Source organism: Danio aesculapii, chromosome 5 (assembly GCF_903798145.1).
Source record: "Danio aesculapii chromosome 5, fDanAes4.1, whole genome shotgun sequence".
In the NCBI taxonomy this organism is placed as follows: Eukaryota; Metazoa; Chordata; class Actinopteri; order Cypriniformes; family Danionidae; genus Danio; species Danio aesculapii.
The window spans coordinates 66091350-66111527 of NC_079439.1; the positions used below are offsets into that span (position 1 = coordinate 66091350).

Genomic DNA, 20178 nt, shown 5'->3' on the forward strand with positions numbered 1-20178 from the left:
ATAAACCAAATTGCTGAGTTAATTTTTTTTAATGAAATGTATGGCCTAACTGTAAATGAGTTGGTCTATATTTTACTCTTAATAAACCTGCATTTTACAGATTCTTTGAAGAATTAACTGTTCTGTTAATGCTCATTTTACATTCTTCATTTTGCATAATATTACAATGAAAAAAAAAGATTTTTCTGAATTTCAGTGATGTTTTCAATCATAAATATTTTTAAATTCTTACATCAAGATACATTTACTTTAGAAGCAAAATGATAATATTTTTGGCTCTTCAGATAAAATAACATCTGCCAAAGTGTCAATAAAACAAGACAATAATACAATGTGAGAACATACAGTTGAAGTCATAATTATTAGCCCCCCTTTGAATTTTTTTTTTCCTTTTTTAAATATTTCCCAAATGATGTTTAACAGAGCAAGGAAATTTTCACAGTATGTCTGATAATATTTTTTTCTTCTGGAGAAAGTCTTATTTGTTTTATTTCGGCTAGAATAAAAGCAGTTTTTAATTTTTTAATAAACATTTTAAGGTCAAAATAATTGGTCCCACTTTATATTAAGTGTCCTTAACTACTATGTACTTGCATCAAAAAATAAATACAATGTACTTACTGTGTTCATAATGTATTTGAGAACACCTGTGGTGCTCTTGAATTGGGATAGGGATAGGGTTATGGACAGTTTTGGTGGTATGGGTAGGTTTACAGGTGGTTTAAGGTGTAAGTGATGGTCAACAGTGTATTTACAAATGTAATTACACAATTTAATTACAGATGTAATTACAAGTATTAATCAAGCATAAGTACACAGCAAATACATGTATTTACACAATAGGTACATTGTAACAAATTATTAATTTCGGTGTAATTACTGTACATAGTAGTTAAGGACACTTAATATACAGTTGGACCAAATTATTAGCCCCTTTAAGCTATTTTTTCTCTCGATAGTCGACAGAACAAACCATCCTTGTACAATAAATTACCTAATTACCCTAACCTGCCTAGTTAACCTGATTAACCTAGTTAAGCCTTTAAATGTCACTTTAAGCTGTATAGAAGTGTCTTAAAATCTTGAAAAATATTATTTACTGTTATCATGGCAAAGATTAAATAAATCAGTTATTAGAAATGAGTCATTAAAACTATTATGTTCAGAAATGTGTTGAAAAAAATTCTCTGTTAAACAAATTGGGGGAAAAATAAACAGGGGGCTAATAATTCAGCGGGCCAATAATTCTGACTTCAACTGATATATATATATATATATATATATATATATATATATATATATATATATATATATATATATATTCCTGTTTATCACAAGCACATACTTTTGGGATTAATTCAGCAATATCTCTTCATTGCCCACCAAAGATGTTGGGTTATTTCAACCCAAATTTAGATGAAAATATGGACAAACTAAAGGGTTCGGTTACACAATTTTTTTCTGCAAATGTTGTCCATAATTACAGTACTAATAAACAGCAGCTACTCTAGTAATAATCTATTAGTATGCAGTAGTTAATAGTGAGAATTGCTCCACAAACTAAACTGTTACATGATTTCATCTATAACTCTACAAATTTTCCCCTGTGATGAAGAGGTTGTGCTCACTTTAAGAAAACAGCTGCTGAGCTGATATTAAGAATGTATAGAGGAATTTGCCCTCATCAATACTCACATGGACACAAACGAGGCCATACATCATGCAGAGGGAAGACGTGAAGGTGTCAGCATCACAGTCTCAGCAAGGATTATCAATCACATCAGGCTTGTAAAGATGGACAGATTTCACACTGACATTTTTTCCCCACTGCATCCTCTAGAGGCCAAGGGTGTTCTGCACCAGCATCCTCTCCAGCATTCCCCTTCCTTCCCTCTCAAGCATTCCCACTTCATCCCTCTATGCATTCCCACTCTGTCCCTCTCCAGCATTTTCATTACATTCCTTTCCAGCATTCCATATAAGTCCTTCTCCAGCATTCCCACTTCATCCCTTTCCAGAATTCCCTCTCAGTCCCTCTCTATCCCAGTCCAGCATTCCCCCTTATCACTTGACCATTCCCCATCCATCCCTCTCAGTTCCTCTCCAGCATTCCCAATCTGTTCCTCTCCAGCATTCATCATCCATCCCTCTCCAACATTCTCACTCCATCTCTTTCCAGCATTCCTACTCCATCCCTCTACATCATTCCTTCTCCAGCATTCCCACTCTATCTCTCCAGCATTCATATCCCATCCATTCTCCATCATTCCCCCTCTGTCCCTTTCCAGCATTCCCACTCTGTCCCTCTCCAGCATTTTCACTCCATCCCTTTCCAGCATTCCCCCTCAGTCCCTCTCTATCCCGGTCCAGCATTCTTCCCTAATCACTTAACCATTCCCCATCCATCCCTCTCAGTTCCTCTCCAGCATTCCCAATCTCTTCAGCATTCACTCTCAGTCACTCTCCAGCATACCCAATTTGTTCCTCTCCAGCATTCACCATCCATCCCTCTCCAGCATTCCCTCTCCATCTTTCCAGCATTCCTACTCGTCCCTCTTTAGCATTCTCATTCTATCTCTTTCCAGCATTCCTATTCCGAACCTCTCCATCATTCCCCCTCCATCATTCCCATTCTGCCAATCTCCAGTATTCCATCTGAGTCTTTCTCCAGCATTTCCACACCATCATTTTCCAGCAATCCCATTTCATTCCTCTACAGTATTCCCCCTCTAATCACTTCACCATTCCCCATCCCTCTCCAGCATTCCCTCTCAGTGCCTCTCCAGCATTCCCACTCTGTTCCTCTCAATCCCTTTCCAGCATTCTCAATATGTTCCTCTACAGCACTCCCATTTCGTCCCTCTCCACCCTGTTCCAGGATTACTCCGTATCGCTTAAGCATTCACTATCCATCCCTCTCCAGCATTCCCCTTCCATCCCACTCCAGCATTCCCACTCTAATCACTTGACCATTCCCCTTCCATCCCTCTCCAGCATTCCCTCTCTGTCCATCTCTATCCCTCGCCAACCTGCTCCAGCATTCCCTCTCCACCCCGTTCGGCATTTCCCATCTATCCCTCGCCAGCATTAACCATCTGTCCATCTCTGCCCCTTTCATTCCCCATCCATCCAGCTTCAGCATTCCCTCTCTAACCCACTCCAGCTTTCCTAACTTCCCCTCCATCCCTCTAATTCCGACATTCCCCATCCATTTCCCTCCAGCATTCCTCCTTCCATTCTGTAACAGCATTCGCCATCCACCCTGCTTCAGCATTCAACATTCTTCCTCCATCCCCTCCTCTCGTTCCAGCACTCCCCCTCCATCCCCTCCTCTCGTTCCAGCATTCCCCCTCCTCTTGCCCCTTTGTTCACCTGTTGTCCTGGAGACTCAATTGCCATGGTTTGGGTGAGAACAGAGATGAAGAGAGACTGTCCACAAAAGCATGACATGATGCAAATATTGACTTTTTAAATAATCTCAAGGCATTCTTCCCAAATGATTGCTTACATTAAGAATTGTTCAATTCTCATTTCAAATCAAATTTCCTAATGTTATGTTTGAATTTGCAAAGGAGGCAGTTTTATTAAATAGGTTTTTGTATTTTTTACAAAGAGGATTTTTGGAAATCTTTTTTAATCATTATTCAGAAATAAACAGTGAATGGCCAGAAAAGAAATACATTTTCACAACTTTTTGTACAATAAAATGTATGTAATCAGGCCAATTATGCAACCCAGGCTCATTCTGAAAACGTACTGCTATATATATTTCTAGAGAGAGCAAAATATGTCCCAGGAGCTACGTTTTATTGCAGTTTTTGTTTTCGCGAATCCATAAGAGGCCGCTGTGTAAGCTTTTTGAGATCTCAAATTTCTCTTGCGAGTGCCATTCACGTCTGTTGTCCTCGCATAAATCTACTAGAGGCCACTGTCGACTGACTGATTGACTGTCAAATCGACTGACCCACCCTCCTCCTTCCCTAAAACCCAACCAATAGTGTTTTCAAAAGCACAGATTGACCCGCCCACCCACTTTGCTGAATCCAGAAAAAGAAAAGCCCTCGCCTGATTTGCACCATGTTTTTTAGATTTTACATCCTCACCCTGTTATTTACTTGTTTATTTAATTTTTTGGCTTCTGTTTTTGTTTTTCCCGCTTTCTGGAACCGTTCTTCACTCGAATACCGTCGTCGAACACTCCTCTATGTGCCTCAAGTCCGCCGACGTACATGGCGAGCTAACTGGACAAACTGGTAACAGTGGAAAAGCGTACATACGGAGGCAAGCGGTCAGCTGGTAAGTGCAAAAAGGAACGGCGTCATACCGCCCCATAGCGTTTGTTTTAAAGATGAAATGCAGCCATACATACCTATGGACACATAATTCGTGATTTCCAGAAATGTATATAGGGATACATTTTCAGAATGAGCCTATATTGCAATCATGGTCATATCACTCTGTAAAAACCGTCAGAGTTATAACCGTTAAGTTTATGTTTCATTATATTATACATCATATTATATATTACATTGTTTTTAAATTGAGTCAAAACATTTGTTTTTAGAGTTTGTAATATGAAAACATATATTAAATCAGATATAGTGTATCCTAAAAATGCAGTATAATAATAATTTTCACTTCACCACACACACCAAAATATTCTGAAATGTTTCAACTAAAACAGGTAAATAATATGGATGATCCAATCACTATGTTCATTTAACAAATATTTGGTGTCAAATGGAAACAATCTCGCATCTTTAGTGTAAGAAACTGCTTTTTAGAAATAAATTTCACAAAACAATTCAATCGAATACACATGAAATGCAAAAATTACAAAACTCCATGCTTAATTTGCAACTTCAATATTTATTTAGTGCAGTGCATCGTTTATAACGAATATATACAATACAGAGTCTTCGCAACAAAAATAAGCGATGCACAGCCAGAAAGAAGAGGCAAAAGTTGGTTTAGCCGAGCGTCTCAGCTGAATGCACCTCAAAAGGCCTTCTGATTGTTTTTCAGCCGTCTCTGCATCCTCCGTCCCACCCCTCGGCCAGCCGCTCTCTCCAGCTGACCCGGGCCATGCGGATGAAAGCCCCATCAGCACTGAGGCCGGCCACATTTACAAGTGAAAGCCAGCCAATAATGGGGTGGTTAGGGAGAAAATGAGCAGACAGAGGGGCGCTCACAGATGTTGAGGAGGGTGTTGGGGCTTTATTGTAGCCAGGCCAGAGGGGACCGGCGGAGGGGGGTGATGTTGTGCCTTTTTAGACCTGATTTGGGACAGAATGGAGTAGTGTCCGAATGAAGGGGCCGGTGGTCAGACGAGGGTGGCCAGCTCGGAGAGCGTGTGAACGGGAGCACGGAGGTCAAGCCAAGAGCAGAGGTTTGGAAGAAGAAGAGGGTCAGTCTGCTATTATCTGCCTGCTTTTTGTAACAGTCCCAATTGGAAATCTTTTCTTTGCAGCCACCCAAGGTGAAGGCCTCGCCACTACACTTCCTCCAGTATACTGGGAAGGGACAGATGAAGTCATCAAAGTGGGTATTAGTGCTTTGTGTGCAGGTGAAATGGTAGAGAAAGCTTTAAGAGCTTATCCACTGAAATTCAACATGGTCTCAAAGGGCTTAATGTCCGGCTCAGAGTCACTGTGTTCTTCTTCAGCGGACCACCAAACACCTGCTGACAACTCCTGCTGGGAGACGTTTAATATCCTTTGGGAAGTGGAGGAAGAAGAGCTGTCGGAGGGAGGAGTCTGAGGGCTTTGTGTCACTCACTGTATGTTCTGTATCACCACTGGTAGATGGTAACTCACTATTTACACTGACTTTAAAAGGGTTTGTTTAGCTAAAAATGAAAATCCTGCAGAAATGAAATCCAAGAGCTCTCTCATCCCACCATAGACACCAAGGATCCAGAGATGTTCAGAGTCCAGAAAAGGAACCGAAAACATTGTCAAAACATTCCATGTGGATTCAGTGTTTCAAATGTAATCAAACGAAGCTCCAAGAACAATTTTGAGAGCTAAAATAACCATGTTAAATGACTTGGTTCTCCTTTATCTTCTCTTCCTTATCAGGGTCCACATTTATTTATGGGCAGTATGATGTATAGAGTCAGCAGCGTAATACACAAGTGTCATATTGGCCAAGTAGTGCATACCTTGATTTCAGAGCTTCACATGATTTGAAAGTGAAGTTACATGGAATGTTTTGACAGCGTTTTTGGTTCCTTTTCTTACTTTGAAACTAGGGTTGGGCGATGTCGACCAATCTGGCATTGTACGATGTCTAATGTGAAACCACGATGGACGATGGCATCGTCGTCGTAGGCGGTAGTGAATTAATTATGAATAATTAATTAATTAATAATGAATTAATTATTTGTAGCCTACCGTTTCAACTACCTGAGCCGCATGGTCTTTGTTTTACCCATAACCAAATCATACATAAATCAAGATAAGTTACACACAAATTACCACCTGTCAATCACTTTTTCCACAGGAATCTGGCATGAATAGGCAGAGTGATCTCTGTTGTTATAATGACGTCGACAAACTTGGTTGGTAAAAAAGATTCACAATCAACAGGAACCAACCAACAGTATCTGAGGTTTTCGCTAAAATTATTTAAATACAAGCGTGAAAGCGAAAGATAGAAGCAGTGTATTGATGCTGTGACACGTTACCTAATAGATTCAAAAGACCGAAGAGTCGTTAGATAGAGACAAGATTAATTAAATATCATGTTTAACAAATAGGCTGTTTCTCAATATGCATTCTTCATCGGTCGTGCATCCTCGTCTTCTTGTGTAACGTCATCATCAACTGAAAAAAGTTCAGTTCCTCAAGACCACAAAAACAGAGGACGCGTGAAACTTCCCATCTGTGTTCTTGATATCGATGACGCATGGATGCAGACTTGAGCACCGAACTCGCTTTAGAAGTCCCAGAAGTCATTGCGACTGTAGGTGGGAAGCGCAGCATTTTATTTAGATTTATTATTAAAGTTCAGAGATTTAACTTATTTATCTCAGGACTTTCGCTAAATGAGACTGCGAATATAAACATTACCATGAACATCTTAATAAAGGAATAAACACATTAAGGGTGTTCATTTGCTGAAATTCGTATTAAAATCAGTTTTATTTATATTGTGCAATGTATATTTCTAATGTTTTTATGCATAGTATATATTGTGAAAAGGGGGAAAACAATAAATCGTTGTATGAATGCTGTAATGTTTAAATAATTTTCCATTAAAAAAGCGTGAAGGTCATGTGACCATCAGGAGGAACCAGGGAAGAACGCAGCATCTCATTTCTCAGAGGACGCGTTCTCTGTTCTCATGGTCTCCCGAGTTTGTTCTTCTGAGGACACCTTGCAAGACCGGTCCCCACAAGTACGCAAGTCCGTTCTCTGCATTCTTAGAAGTGAGAAACAGCCCTAGAGTGAGACGTGATCCAGCGGTACATGCTTGATAAACAGTCCGACACGTACTGCTCTATGGGGTTTTGTGCTCAAAGCCTGGAGCTCAGACGTACGCATATGCTAGAGGGTATGACAGAGTGTGTGCGTGTGTGTGTGTGGTCACGTGATGTGCATTTTCAGTTGTATAGTGTGGATCGAAGGCTAAATGCTAGATGAAACGCCAGTGTGGATGTGGATTTTTTTCGTTCTAAAATGCCATTTGAAAACTAAGACGTATTAGTGTAAACGGGGCCTAATGTGTGTATTTTTCGCGAGCGGGTTGCTGCTGCGACAGGGGCGGAGGATCGTGATGCCGGCTCAGCATCTTGATGTCATCATCTATCAACCCAACCCTATTTGAAACGTCACAGGACCCTTGCTGTATCTGCTTGTTAAGTCGTGATGTATCAGTGACGTATGGAGTACTGTTTCCGGGTCCAAGCTGCTACTCATTTGAATTGAGAAAATATTCGTTCATGACCACTTTTTAATCATATCACACATTAAAGTGAACTTTCTATAAAATCATTGGGTACACATCAGTCTCTGGGCTTGCTGCATCACAAATACCAACATTTTAACAATGAATAAAAAACGAATCACTTTCTGGCCATCTGATATTAGGCATGGATATATACAGTTGAAGTCAGAATTATTAGCCCCCCTGGTTATTTCTTTCCCCTAATTCTGTTTAACGAAGAGAAGACATTTATAAACATAATAGTTTTAATAACTGGTTTATTTTATCTTTGCCATGATGACAGTAAATAATATTTGACTAGATATTTTTCAAGACACTTCTATACAGCTTAACTAGATTAATTAGGTTAACTAGGCAGGTTAGGGTAATTAGGCAAGTTATTGTATAGCGATGGTTTGTTCTGTAGACTATCGAAAAATAATTAGCCTAAAGAAGCTAATAATTTTGACCTTTTTTTTTTTTATTTAAAAACTGCTTTTATTCTAGCCGAAATAAAACAAATAAGACTTTCTCCAGAAGAAAAAATATTATCAGACATACTGTGAAAATTTCCTTGCTCTGTTAAACATAATTTGGGAAATATTTAAAAAATAAAAAAAATTAAAGGGGGGCTAATAATTCTGACTTCTGACTTGCAATCGTGATTTTCAAAAGTATTGCATTGCTTTGTAAACGTTTATAATTACCATTTGATGAGTCTCCCCACACAGTTTGATATAGCGTTTGGACCCGGAAGCCTCTGACGTCACACTTAACAAGCAGATATGGATATTAGAGAGCTCTCAGATTTTATCCAAAATATTTTAATTTGTATTCTCAAGATGGACAAAGGTATCAGGTGGGCAAACCCACAAGGGCATGTAATTAATGACAGAATTTTCATTTCTGGGTGAATTAATCTTTAAGTACATTTTTACTTTTCTGGTAAATACTGGAGTATTTTTAATTCACTTCACTATATCTCCAAACAAAACATTTAATTCCATAAGCTACATTTCCTAAATGTACAGGAATAATTTATTTATATAAAAATGTCACGAATAGCACTGAAAAAAAATCATTCATTGATTTGAAATTTTATGACTCTTATGACTTTATGAGTTACTAATAAAGTTAATATAATGAGTTAAGCTACTAATGCTAAGTTTTAGGACTTATTTTGGTATATAAAAATTATATTCAGGCTGTGACTCGATCTGCTGTAAAATGTAAAGCTATTTAAGCTCACTGAATGAAATGCTTGACTGTGAACATGTCCATATTTATTACCACCTGAATGGGTTATATTTTTATGAATATTAAAATAACTTTTTACACAACTCTCTGGAAAACTTGATTCTAATTGGTCAATCGTGACATTCCAAGGTACATAACTGATTAAACTAATATTTGGCCATTACGAATCATCTTCATTGATAGCGAATATATGTGTATTTATTTTCATCCGCTATTCTTGACTGTCTGGCAACACCTTGATATTATAATAATAAATAGGACACTTTATGGCTGCATTCAGCTATTTGTTAACAACATTTTTTCTTTCTGCAAGCTTTACTTTTAATGAAAGAGCTAGTAAATTATTACAGCGCAGACCAATGTTTGTGTTTAGTTTTGGGGCATTACGCAAACTGACTTTTTTCCCGCTTTAACAAATTATTGGGTCATTCATTCTCCACTGTACAAGTCCCAGTATTTCAGAATTTCGACTTTTATACTCTATGGACTTTTAATGTGATAATTTTATTTCAACTTTATGTGTTATAATTATGACTGTTCTTTTATCGCAGAAATAGACTGGCATAGTAAAAGTCATCGATACTTTTATTCCCTCAGGATATTTTCTTTGATTTTTGTAAAGTGTGTGACATTCTTGATAATGCCAGCACACAGAGACAGTAAAAAAAACCACCTCCTAGTTAGGGAATGTATTCATGATACCCCAAAAATCTTGTTAAAAAAAAATCAACTTGATTTTATTGCCTGGCACATTTTTCATGACTGTACATGTGCTGAATTTGTATAAAAAGTATAAACAAAGTACCTACATGGCATTTTTTTAATTAAAGTGGATAAATGGATAATCACTGAATTAAAAAAGTGCAAAATATTTACATTGCAGACTATACTAAAGGATGTGTGGAACAACTGTACAATGTAAACAACAAGCTGATGATTTACAAATTGCACAGAGCTGTTGGTCCACCAGAATGAGGTGGTGAACCACTAGATAAAAGGGACGGTTTACTCCATTATATATTTCATTTGTAACCCTCGGGCCATTCCAAACCTGTGAGAGTTACTATTCAATACAAAAGACACATTTTGAAGAACGTTGCTGCAGTTCAGGTTGCCAAACACTTCGAATTTCAGCGTTTGGTAAAATAAACCCTTCTACCGACTTTCATGATCTATAAATAAATAATCTGAAAAGACAAGAGGGTGGGAAGATGATGAAAATGTTATTTTTGAAACTGTCCCTTAAAAATATTCAAAGTTTTAATCTATTAGACTGACTTGAAATGGTACTGAGAAACCCACTTGAGGTATTTCTCCAAAAATCCATGTTATTTTCCAAAAGTAATTCATACAGGTTTGAAATGACTTCAGGGTCAGTAGATGATGAAATACATACATTTTTGGGTGCACAATCCCTCGTAGTGAAAACAAAATGGCACTGTAAAAAATATCCGTATCTATGCGAGTTTCCATATTTTGTGATTCATGAGTGTGTTTTGTTTATTTATGGTTGTGAATTGCATTATGGGAGCTTGATCTCTGCTCTGTCAACTTTTTATGTTGAAATTTTAATAGTTTGCAATAACATAATGTATAAGAAATGGATAAGAAATAATATATAGTGAAAAATGTCCCAATGTTTTTGTAGAGTAATATACAACACCAACCCAGACAATATAACACTTTAAACTACTAAAAATGTTAATAAAAGTCACTTTATCAAATTTTTAAGGTTAAAAGTTGTTGGAAGTAAGATCAAGGTCCCATAATGCAATTCATGAACATAAATAAAGGAGGAAAAATAAAAATATAAATCAAAAAAATACAGAAAACTGCTAATTTGCTGATATTTTTTGCAGTGTACCCATATTTGTACTAATATGCATAGATTTCATCTTCTCTAGTTTAACAAGCAAACCTGTTGAAATACTAAAAGACAGTATTATACATCCCTTACATACTTTATATAATCTTTTAAAATATGGAAATAAGAACAATTTTTTAAAAGGACAAAAAATTGTTTCAAGTAGGCACTGCTGCCACCTTGTGGTCGGCATCATAAACACAGCACTTAGTTTCACTAACGAATATCCCATGCCATGATAAAATAAATAATCACTAAAATTGTAGTTAGACACACTGAGACTTGCTCTTTCCTTTCTATTAGCTAACTGGCTTATTCTTGCTCGATTTGAACAAACCAGAGCTAGATGTATTGATTCTTCATCAGAACTCATTACCACACAAATAATAGTATGTCCCCAAATCTAACGCTCAGCCAGCTTTACTGTATCGTTGTCCCACCTCTTGTTCTGAGCTGTTCAGATCCTAGAAGGTTTTTCCTGCAGGTCTCAAAGGAACAGGTTTACTTTAGCCGGTACTAACTTGCAGCCAGTGCTGGAGAAGTACTTGCTGTCGTTTGGTGTGTAGTTCATGGCGCCCCCTACTGCCGATGCCACGTCTTTACGCTGGCACTCGCCCCGCTGGCAGAGCTCCCGCTGGGCACAGCGCTCCACGTGGCGCCGTAGCAGGGGAAGGAAAGGCACAAAGCGAGTGATAAGCTTTTCTGTGATTATTCTGGAATGGTAGAACCCACCTGGGAAACAAAGTTCATCCACAGATTAGATTGACTTCACTGAGGTGACAACGTGCAGCATGTGATTAGAAGATCGATTCGACTGTTTGGATGCACGGCATTGGAAAAACTGACACAGCATTTTTTGTAATACTTTCTAATACTGTAAAAAACAACTAGAGTATTTTCGGAAATATTTAATTATTCCAGACTAAAGTGAGTGGCTGGGTGATAGTTTAAACCAGGGGTGCCCAAACATTTTCTTATGAAGGGCCAAAAATCAAAGTTGGAAAATATGCTAAATATGTCCAACTGTATCACAAAGTTAACTCATTTATTTCAAAATAAATATGAAGAATTACTTTAATTATATTACCTAATGTATAATATATTTTTTACATTTTATAATGGACCTATTATAATGAAAACATAAGAATTCCAATTATAACACAATGGAGTTTGATGCCGAATACACTACCCAAGCTGCCCTCTCCTTGATTTGCTAACTGATGACTACTGACTTCTGGTCTATCCGTTAAGCAAAAATATGTTCATTCAAAATTACAAATTGGAATCATTTACAACATTTAATTAAAGCCTTTAAGTTACCAAAAAACAAACTGGAATTAAAAATAAAACTAACAAATGGAAGGTTGCGTTAAATTATAATTGACAATGTGTATTAAAGGCATTAAGCCTAACCCCAAATATCACAGATGGGATGGAGAGCCAAATCAAATGTTACCATTGGCCAACTATGGCCCTTGGGCCCTAGTTTGGGCATCTCTGGTTTTAACAGAAATATCAGATAAATAAAAAAATCTGTACTATTTACCCACTTATAAAAAACGTAATGTAACGTGTTAACTTGTCTATGAAAATGAGATTCAATTCAATATGACTATTAAAATAATAATAATTATTATTAAAATGTTATTTTGATTATAAATAACATCCATCCATCCATCCATCTATTTTAATGTATCTATCCATCCATCCATCCATCCATCCATCCATCCATCCATCCATCCATCCATTCATATTAATCTATCCATCCATACATCTAGCATAAACATTATTAGATTACAAATATTTTAAAGAATGATGGAAAACAATAGCCATTGACTTCGACCTCTACTGCGATTATCAATAGCTAGTGGTAGTGGTACATTCTTCAAATGTTCTTCTTTTGTGTTCAACAAAACAAGTGCAGTGAGTGAGTAAAAGAGTGAGGGTTAGGGTTGAACTTTCCCTTTAATTTCTTCACTTTCAAACTGTAACAACTCAACAACAGCAAAAAAAAAACTGGTTTCAAAGTTCAGATTTGTGCACATTTATAATGTAATCGATTCAACAGCTGAATTTACAGTCATGCTAAGAATTATCATAATAATTTACCTTAAAGTCTGTGTGAACTCAAAATGTAAAGGTTACAAGAGTTCCCACTTAGATATGCTTGGCGTATTAAGCAGGTTTGGCATGCTGTCCCTGGAGAGAACCCTGAGCTCAGAGATATTTGAGCCCAGGGCTCCCGCCCGGTCGATAAGCATATCAGGAGATCCGAGATCAGGTAGGTCTCGAGAGCTCCCCCTTTAGAAAAGGGAGGAAAAGGAGGAGATGGGGTGGAAGGGGAGATTCTTCCAAACGAAGATAGAACAGTAGGGAGAAAATGATCCATTTATAGTAAACTAGGATCACTCTGATTGGATTATTACTGATTACAGATGAGCGGCCAGACGTGCTCAATCATATCACGTGCTTCTCTCGAAATTAGTTTATGAAACTTCACTTATTTTGCTAGCGCACATTGTTACTCTTTAGGTGAACAATTATAACGAGCAAGTTAATCCATTGGGAAAAAACACTTTGTTTTGGTAATTTTTAATAAAAAGTCTGATCATTTACTTCTGTGTTTGGAGTGGCGGTCCTTCTGTTATCTTCATGAATGTTTGACGATTTCAGCCACAATATTCATAATTATTATATTCTTACAGTTAGTTTGCTATGAGGGAATGGTGCGCAAAAAGAAAGCCCTTCCCCTTACTCAATATTCCATTCAGTTAGAAGCGCATCAACATACTGAAATAAAAGTCTCAATGACAGTGATCTGAGGATGAAATTTAATAACCTTTAAGACTCCTTCCATACATTTCAAAACACTTTAGGTTCATCCCGTAACATTTGGCGGCACATTTTAACTTGCAGTATAATGAAACAAGATAATTTATTTGTGTATAGAGAATCTGTTTTTGTGAAATTATGCTACATAAAACATACCTGCACCTAAACTAAAAGATTACTCATCAACTACTGAATAAGAAAGCTAATTCAATCTCTTCCACAGTGGGACAGTGTAGCTCCTCCCCTTTAAAAAAAAAACAGCCAATAGCGTTTTGTTTTATCACAGCTCTGTCAGTGAGAGTGGTTAAGCTCAAGCGCATCAAATAAAAAGCAAATTAGAAGCACCTAAAGGGGGCGGGGCATGTCAGATACTAGAGAGGATTTGATTGGTTATGATGTGATGAGAAACTACAGTATGACGTGATGTGAATAAAACTGTTGACCCACTTGGGCGGAAGTGACAAACTACAAGCTTTAAATGTTTATGTCAGTTTTAAATCTTCTAAATGTGGATTTTGTCACTGTTTTGGAGCACACTAGCTTATAGATATCCTTATAATACTGATAGTACAATCTAAAAAACTTTATTTTAATTTCATGGGACCTTTAAGGGCCTTCAAATTCACTAAATGGACACCCTGTTTATATTAACAGGACTGAAGTGAAGACCACGTTACACTTACTGTTCTTGTTGTTGTAAACAGCATCAGCAATACTCTCCTCCAGCTCATCAGGTTGAATTTCCTCTCGATCTCGACCTGCCTGACGACTCTCTAACGCAATTCTGTTCACTATCTCCTCACCTGCAGAACTGAAGAAAAAAAAATAAATTTTAATTCTTTGCTATGAAAAATAATGTCTTCCTGAGTGACTTATTCAGACTTACCTGATGAATATATAAATGGCCTTGCGGTAGTTGGTCTGGAAGAGAATGTGATAGGGGCCTAAATGCGGTTCTAAAACATCGATCACACCAGGAGGCATTTTCTCCATCTCATCGAAGATGAAGATCGAACGAGCACAACTGGTGAGGCTTTTCTCAACCCGGCGTTTTAGATCTGACTGTGCACAAAACAACAAACACATTAACAATAAATAAATCAAGCAGAATCTTCTGCTCGTATGCAAAAAATAATTGTGTTTATTTATCTGGTTGCCAAGTTGGGCTACTTTAATCAGCTTAATTTTTCCACACAGATTAAAAAAAGTGTCAATTGTATTCTACCAATCATAAAACTACGCTTGATTATTTGTAGAAGAAAGATGCACTATTTGCATAGTGAATTTCCCGCACACTCCCACAGTTTTGGTATTATTAGAAGTTAGTATTTTATTTAAGCTTAACGCTTAAAATAAATGTTATTGATAATGAATGCCACCATTTAATACTTGTAATATTCTACCTTTTTTTCTTATCAGAGTATTTTTATTTATTTGAAAATATTTGTTGTGGAGTGAATGGAACAAAAACACAAGTTTATAATGCTTGTGCCCATTTTACCATTTAGAACTCTTTAAAAAAAATAAATGTTTTCACTTTCACTTGTGATTGACAAATATAGGTTATTTAAATTTTATTGGTGTATATATTTATACAACAGTTCTGTCTAGTTCTTGAATCTGATATTCTGCAAGTAACAGCACTAGGACAGCCTCTTCACCCTTGTGTATTACTCTGCCTACATACAGCAACAAGCAGAAGACATTACAGTTTGACAAACATTCCTGCTGTTGGGAAACAATGTACTTTTGAAGCTTTTTTTAAGTCAAGAATGTAGTTGTTTAGATTGCAACTATGCAGTTTATTTATAAGGCAGTGCCTATTATAAAATATTTATTTCTGAGAGACAGCACCTCCGCGGCCATTAGCCTGTCTTTGAGTAAAGACGGTTGAAGATGTCCATCCACAAATGGCGACAGACACTAAATAAGACAAAAAACAGCGTACTCTTAGACACTTCCTAAGAGAAAAACAGTGTACTTACTAACTATAGCTGATTAAATCATTATTAAACAGGTAAGTGAATTTCTAAGTCGATCTCTCTCTTTTGTATTTTGTAGTGCTGTATTTATACCATAGTAATATTGTGATCTCCCAATTGCAACAGAAAAATACTGGGAGATATCTCTATAGACTGATGGCATTTCATGCCGTTCAGCCTTAAAATCTTAAAATGAGAGCAAAATCACCTGTTTTCAGTTGACGTCAGCTGCAGATGTGAAAGAATGGCGGAAGAAAGTAGTTCCTCTTACAAAAGGGTTTTTAGGAACTCTGTTTAATTTTCTTTTTTATATACACGATTATGCCATCGAACTGTTGTAAATGCAATATCACACGAGTAGCAGTGGGATGTGGCTGTATATCATCACTGGTGGGACACTAAGGCACTCGGCCTGCAGCCTTTTGGCAACGCACGCCTACCACAAGTGCAGATATACAGCCACATCTAACTGCTACTCATGTGATATTGCTCATATATATATATATATATATATATATATATATGTGTGTGTGTGTATATGGGTATATATGTATATACATATGCAGGGCTCAACAATAAGGACTGCCTTATTTATATATTATTTATATATAGATGCAGTATTTATATATTTATTAATTTTAATTTAGAAATTAAGTTATTAAAAACTATTGTTTAAAAATAGTCTCTTTTCTCTCTGTTAAACAGTATTTAAGAGATATCTGAAAAAGAATGAATTTTTTTCCTTTCAGCTAGACACATAATATGAAATGTTAAAATGCATGTCTTTCTGAAGGTTTCCTATAAATGTGTCCTATTATTTTGCAGGTAAATGCGTATTTTATTTGGGAATAGCATATTTTGAGTTTGATTAACGTATTATTTGATGACAAGTTTTGAGTTCTGCTTTAAAATAGGGTGACTGGGCTAGTTTTGTTGCACAAACCTGGCAACCCTGTTTTACATCAGTAAATCCACACATACCCTGTACTGTAGCACCCTGTTGGCTGAAGGAAAGTGTAATGTGGGAATAAACTGATGGATGTATGGACTCCCCATAGCCGTTCCATAGATGTGTCTTCCAATCATAGAGCTGACTAGACTTTTGCCAGTCCCAGATGATCCATGGAAAGACAGCACTAGTGGTCTGTCGGGGTTTTCGTTTTGTAAAAAGTTCACCACTGCTTCTGAGACAATGTCCTGAGCCATATGCTGTCCATAAAGATTTTTATAAAGATCCCACTCTAAACCTGTAAAAACACAGATACAGTTGGGCTGATTATATGGGTTATTTAGAATAAAAAAACTGTTAGTCACAATTGTTATAAGGTATAACATATTTGGTATATGATATATTTACTAAACGATTATATTACACAATTTATCAACCCCTTAAAACATATGCTCGAGACTATTGTGAACACACTTGGGAATGTTTGTTGTTGTGGTGGATAAATATAATATTAAGATATATATATTTTTTTAAATAATGTAAAACAGAAGCATCGTTTCATTTCATAAACCTCAACGTATCAACAGAATTCGCTATTAATTTGGTTGTCGATATACACTCACTGGCCACTTTATTAGGTACACATTATTAGTACTCGGTTGGATCCCCTTTTGCCTTCAGAACTGCCTTAATCCTACGTGGAATAGATTCAACAAAGTACTGGAAATATTCCTCAAAGATTTTGCTCCATATTGACATGATAGCATCACACAGTTGCTGCAGATTTGTCAGCTGCACAAACATGATGCGAATCATTCCACCACATTCCAAAGGTGCTCTATTGGAATGAGATCTGGTGATTGTGGAGGCCATTTGAGTACAGTGAATTCATTGTCACGTTCAAGAAACCAGTCTGAGATGATTCATTTTTTATGACATGGTGCGTTTGTATACACTATTATAATGTTTGCTTCGTTATTAATGTATCTATTTATTTATTTATTTATATACTGTTAAAAGTCATTTATTATCACTACTAAAGAAAAAGTGTTTGAAACAAAATACTTCAGCTGTTGAGAAAGCATGCGCTGTGGGTTACCATGGTGATACTCGTTGTGTTTACTTCAGATGCTAGTAAGCTGCGCCTTGGGAAAGATACAAGACAGCAAGGCAGGATGGATCCTTGGTTTTATGTTATTGATGCCAAATTCTGACCCTACCAACTGAATGTTGCAGCAGAAATATACTCATCAGACCAGGCAATGGTTTTCCAATCTTCTATTGTCCAATTGTTTAGTGAGCCTATGCGACTTGTAGCCTCAGTTTCCTGTTCTTAGCTGACAGGTGTGGCACCCGGTGTGGTCTTCTGCTGCTGTAGCCCATCTGCCTCAAGGTTGAACATGTTGTGCATTCAGAGATGCTCTTCTGCATACTTGTTGTAACAACTAGTTATTTGAGTTACTATTGCCTTTCTATAAGCTGGAGCCAGTCTGGCCAATCTCCTCTGACCTCTGGCATCAAGATCAACATTTTCGCCCACAGAACATTTTCCCTTTTTCAGATCATTCTCTGTAAACCTTAGAGATGGTCATGTGTGAAAATCCCAGTAGTTCAGCAGTTTCTGAAATACTCAGATCAGCCCATCTGGCACCAACAACCATGCTACATTCAAAGTCACTTAAATCACCTTTCCTCTCCCTTCTGATGCTCTGTTTGAACTGCAGCAGATCGTCTTGACCATGTCTACATGCATTGAGTTGCTGCCATGTGATTGGCTGATTAGAAATTTGCGTTAACAAGCAGTTGGACAGCTGTACCTAATAAAGTGACCGGTCAGTGTATATATATTACTCTTGAAGTGCTGGTAGTTATTGACTTGTATTTTATGAATTACCAATGACCACCAGTTCAGCTAAAATCTTCTTTAATCTTCTACTACAGCAAATTAAGAGCAGCTTTTGGTTTTGGGTGAACTATCCCTTTAAGTGGACTTGGTTTGGTATGCTTGCCAAGCAAGTAGATAACACATTATTAATAAAAATATATATGACAAAATACTTGTAGTTATATGACTGGCAACTGTTCTATGTACTAAAATACGTCTAAATGTAAAAATGATAAATGAGGTTTAATACGTTTCACTCAATTAAGCAAATTTATAATAAAATTTAATTGATAATTTATTTAGTTTGATGTACTTTCTCTGCTGCACATCAGATTTTAGCAACTTTCACACACTTTAATGATTAATATGCTTTCATATTACATACAGCATTTGCTTTATGCATGTATATAAAGTATGAATTAGTTTGATATTGAAAATATTTAATATTATCTATAACAGATTAGTTTGTAGATTTTGCCATACTTTACTTTATTAGAATGTCAAAAAAATGTCTAATTCCTATTTGATTTAATAGATACTGTAACATTTGACATAAGTTAGTGTGTTAAAACGTCAGTTATCCTCTATATTATAGTCACTTCTTGTGTCATATTCAGCGAAAAATGAAAAGATATATAGCTCATTAGTTAGTATAACATATAAAGCCACTAAAGTTTGCTCACATAAAATCGATTAAAGTTTGAATGCATAGTCATAGACCACATAAGTCACTAAGTCACTGTGAACTATGTAACGTTAGCATCTCGGTTGTTTACAATGAAGTCAGCCATCACCAACAATCAAATACAACGTTAAAGGTAAACCTGGCATATGTAATGTAAGGAAACGGAGTGTTGTTTGTTATTTTTATTTAAAAGAAACCCCACATGTTTTTCTGATAGAGCTGGCAACCCTACAGAACACATCACAAGCTAATGCTAGCAGCCTGTGCGCTGGAGACAGCTGTAAAAATCCCACACTGTTTACCTTACCTTTTATGTCTGGCTTGTAGTCACAGTCGCAGCTGTCAGATATTGAACAAAATATAGTTTTCATCTCAAACCCGCTACCCAAAGACGTACAATAAATTAAAAGTAGTATAAATATCATTGTGGCTCCTGCCACTGGAGCACCGCTCCAAGATCAGTTGAATGCGAAAGCGTAACAACAGCGCCGCCACAGGAACTAGAAGGCCACATACTGATTCACACATGTCCAAGAATCGATTCTTTCGAGCAGCTCATTTCCAAAAACAATTCTAATTTTTGGTGGTAACGTGGTAACGTAATTTCGTCGACGAACTAAATTAAACATTAGATTAAATGTTATTTAACATTTTTAAAAAGTTATTTCTTTGTTTTAGAAATAAGAGATGTTTTGATGATACAGAAAAAATACAGATAACGAGTTTTACTTCGAGCTATATGCACAAATGTCACACGAGAAACCTTTTATCTGTATTTTTTATTATTTATAAAAT

The 20178-nt window shown here is 36.6% G+C and overlaps 1 protein-coding gene across 1 annotated transcript; it reads right to left on the reverse strand.

Annotated features, from left to right (window-relative positions):
• Positions 1-9992: 9992 nt before the first annotated feature.
• tor2a (torsin family 2, member A) lies at positions 9993-19857 on the reverse strand. The gene is made up of 5 exons (XM_056458733.1): positions 19691-19857; positions 16846-17111; positions 14769-14944; positions 14566-14693; positions 9993-11782 (listed from the first exon to the last, which is right to left on the reverse strand). The coding sequence occupies exons 1-5, from the start codon at positions 19806-19808 to the stop codon at positions 11538-11540; spliced, it is 933 nt and encodes a 310-aa protein (XP_056314708.1). The 5' UTR covers positions 19809-19857; the 3' UTR covers positions 9993-11537.
• Between the last annotated feature and the right edge of the window lie 321 nt (positions 19858-20178).

Bases quoted from the DNA above. Each gene is read 5' to 3' on its own strand.
- tor2a (XM_056458733.1), bottom strand. From the start codon at position 19,808: ATGATATTTATACTACTTTTAATTTATTGTACGTCTTTGGGTAGCGGG. The intron at 14,945-16,845 runs GTATGTGTGGAT...TTTTGTGCACAG, and splicing joins ACAGGGTGCTACAGTACAGG to TCAGATCTAAAACGCCGGGT. The intron at 14,694-14,768 runs GTAAGTCTGAAT...TTTTTTCTTCAG, and splicing joins GCCATTTATATATTCATCAG to TTCTGCAGGTGAGGAGATAG.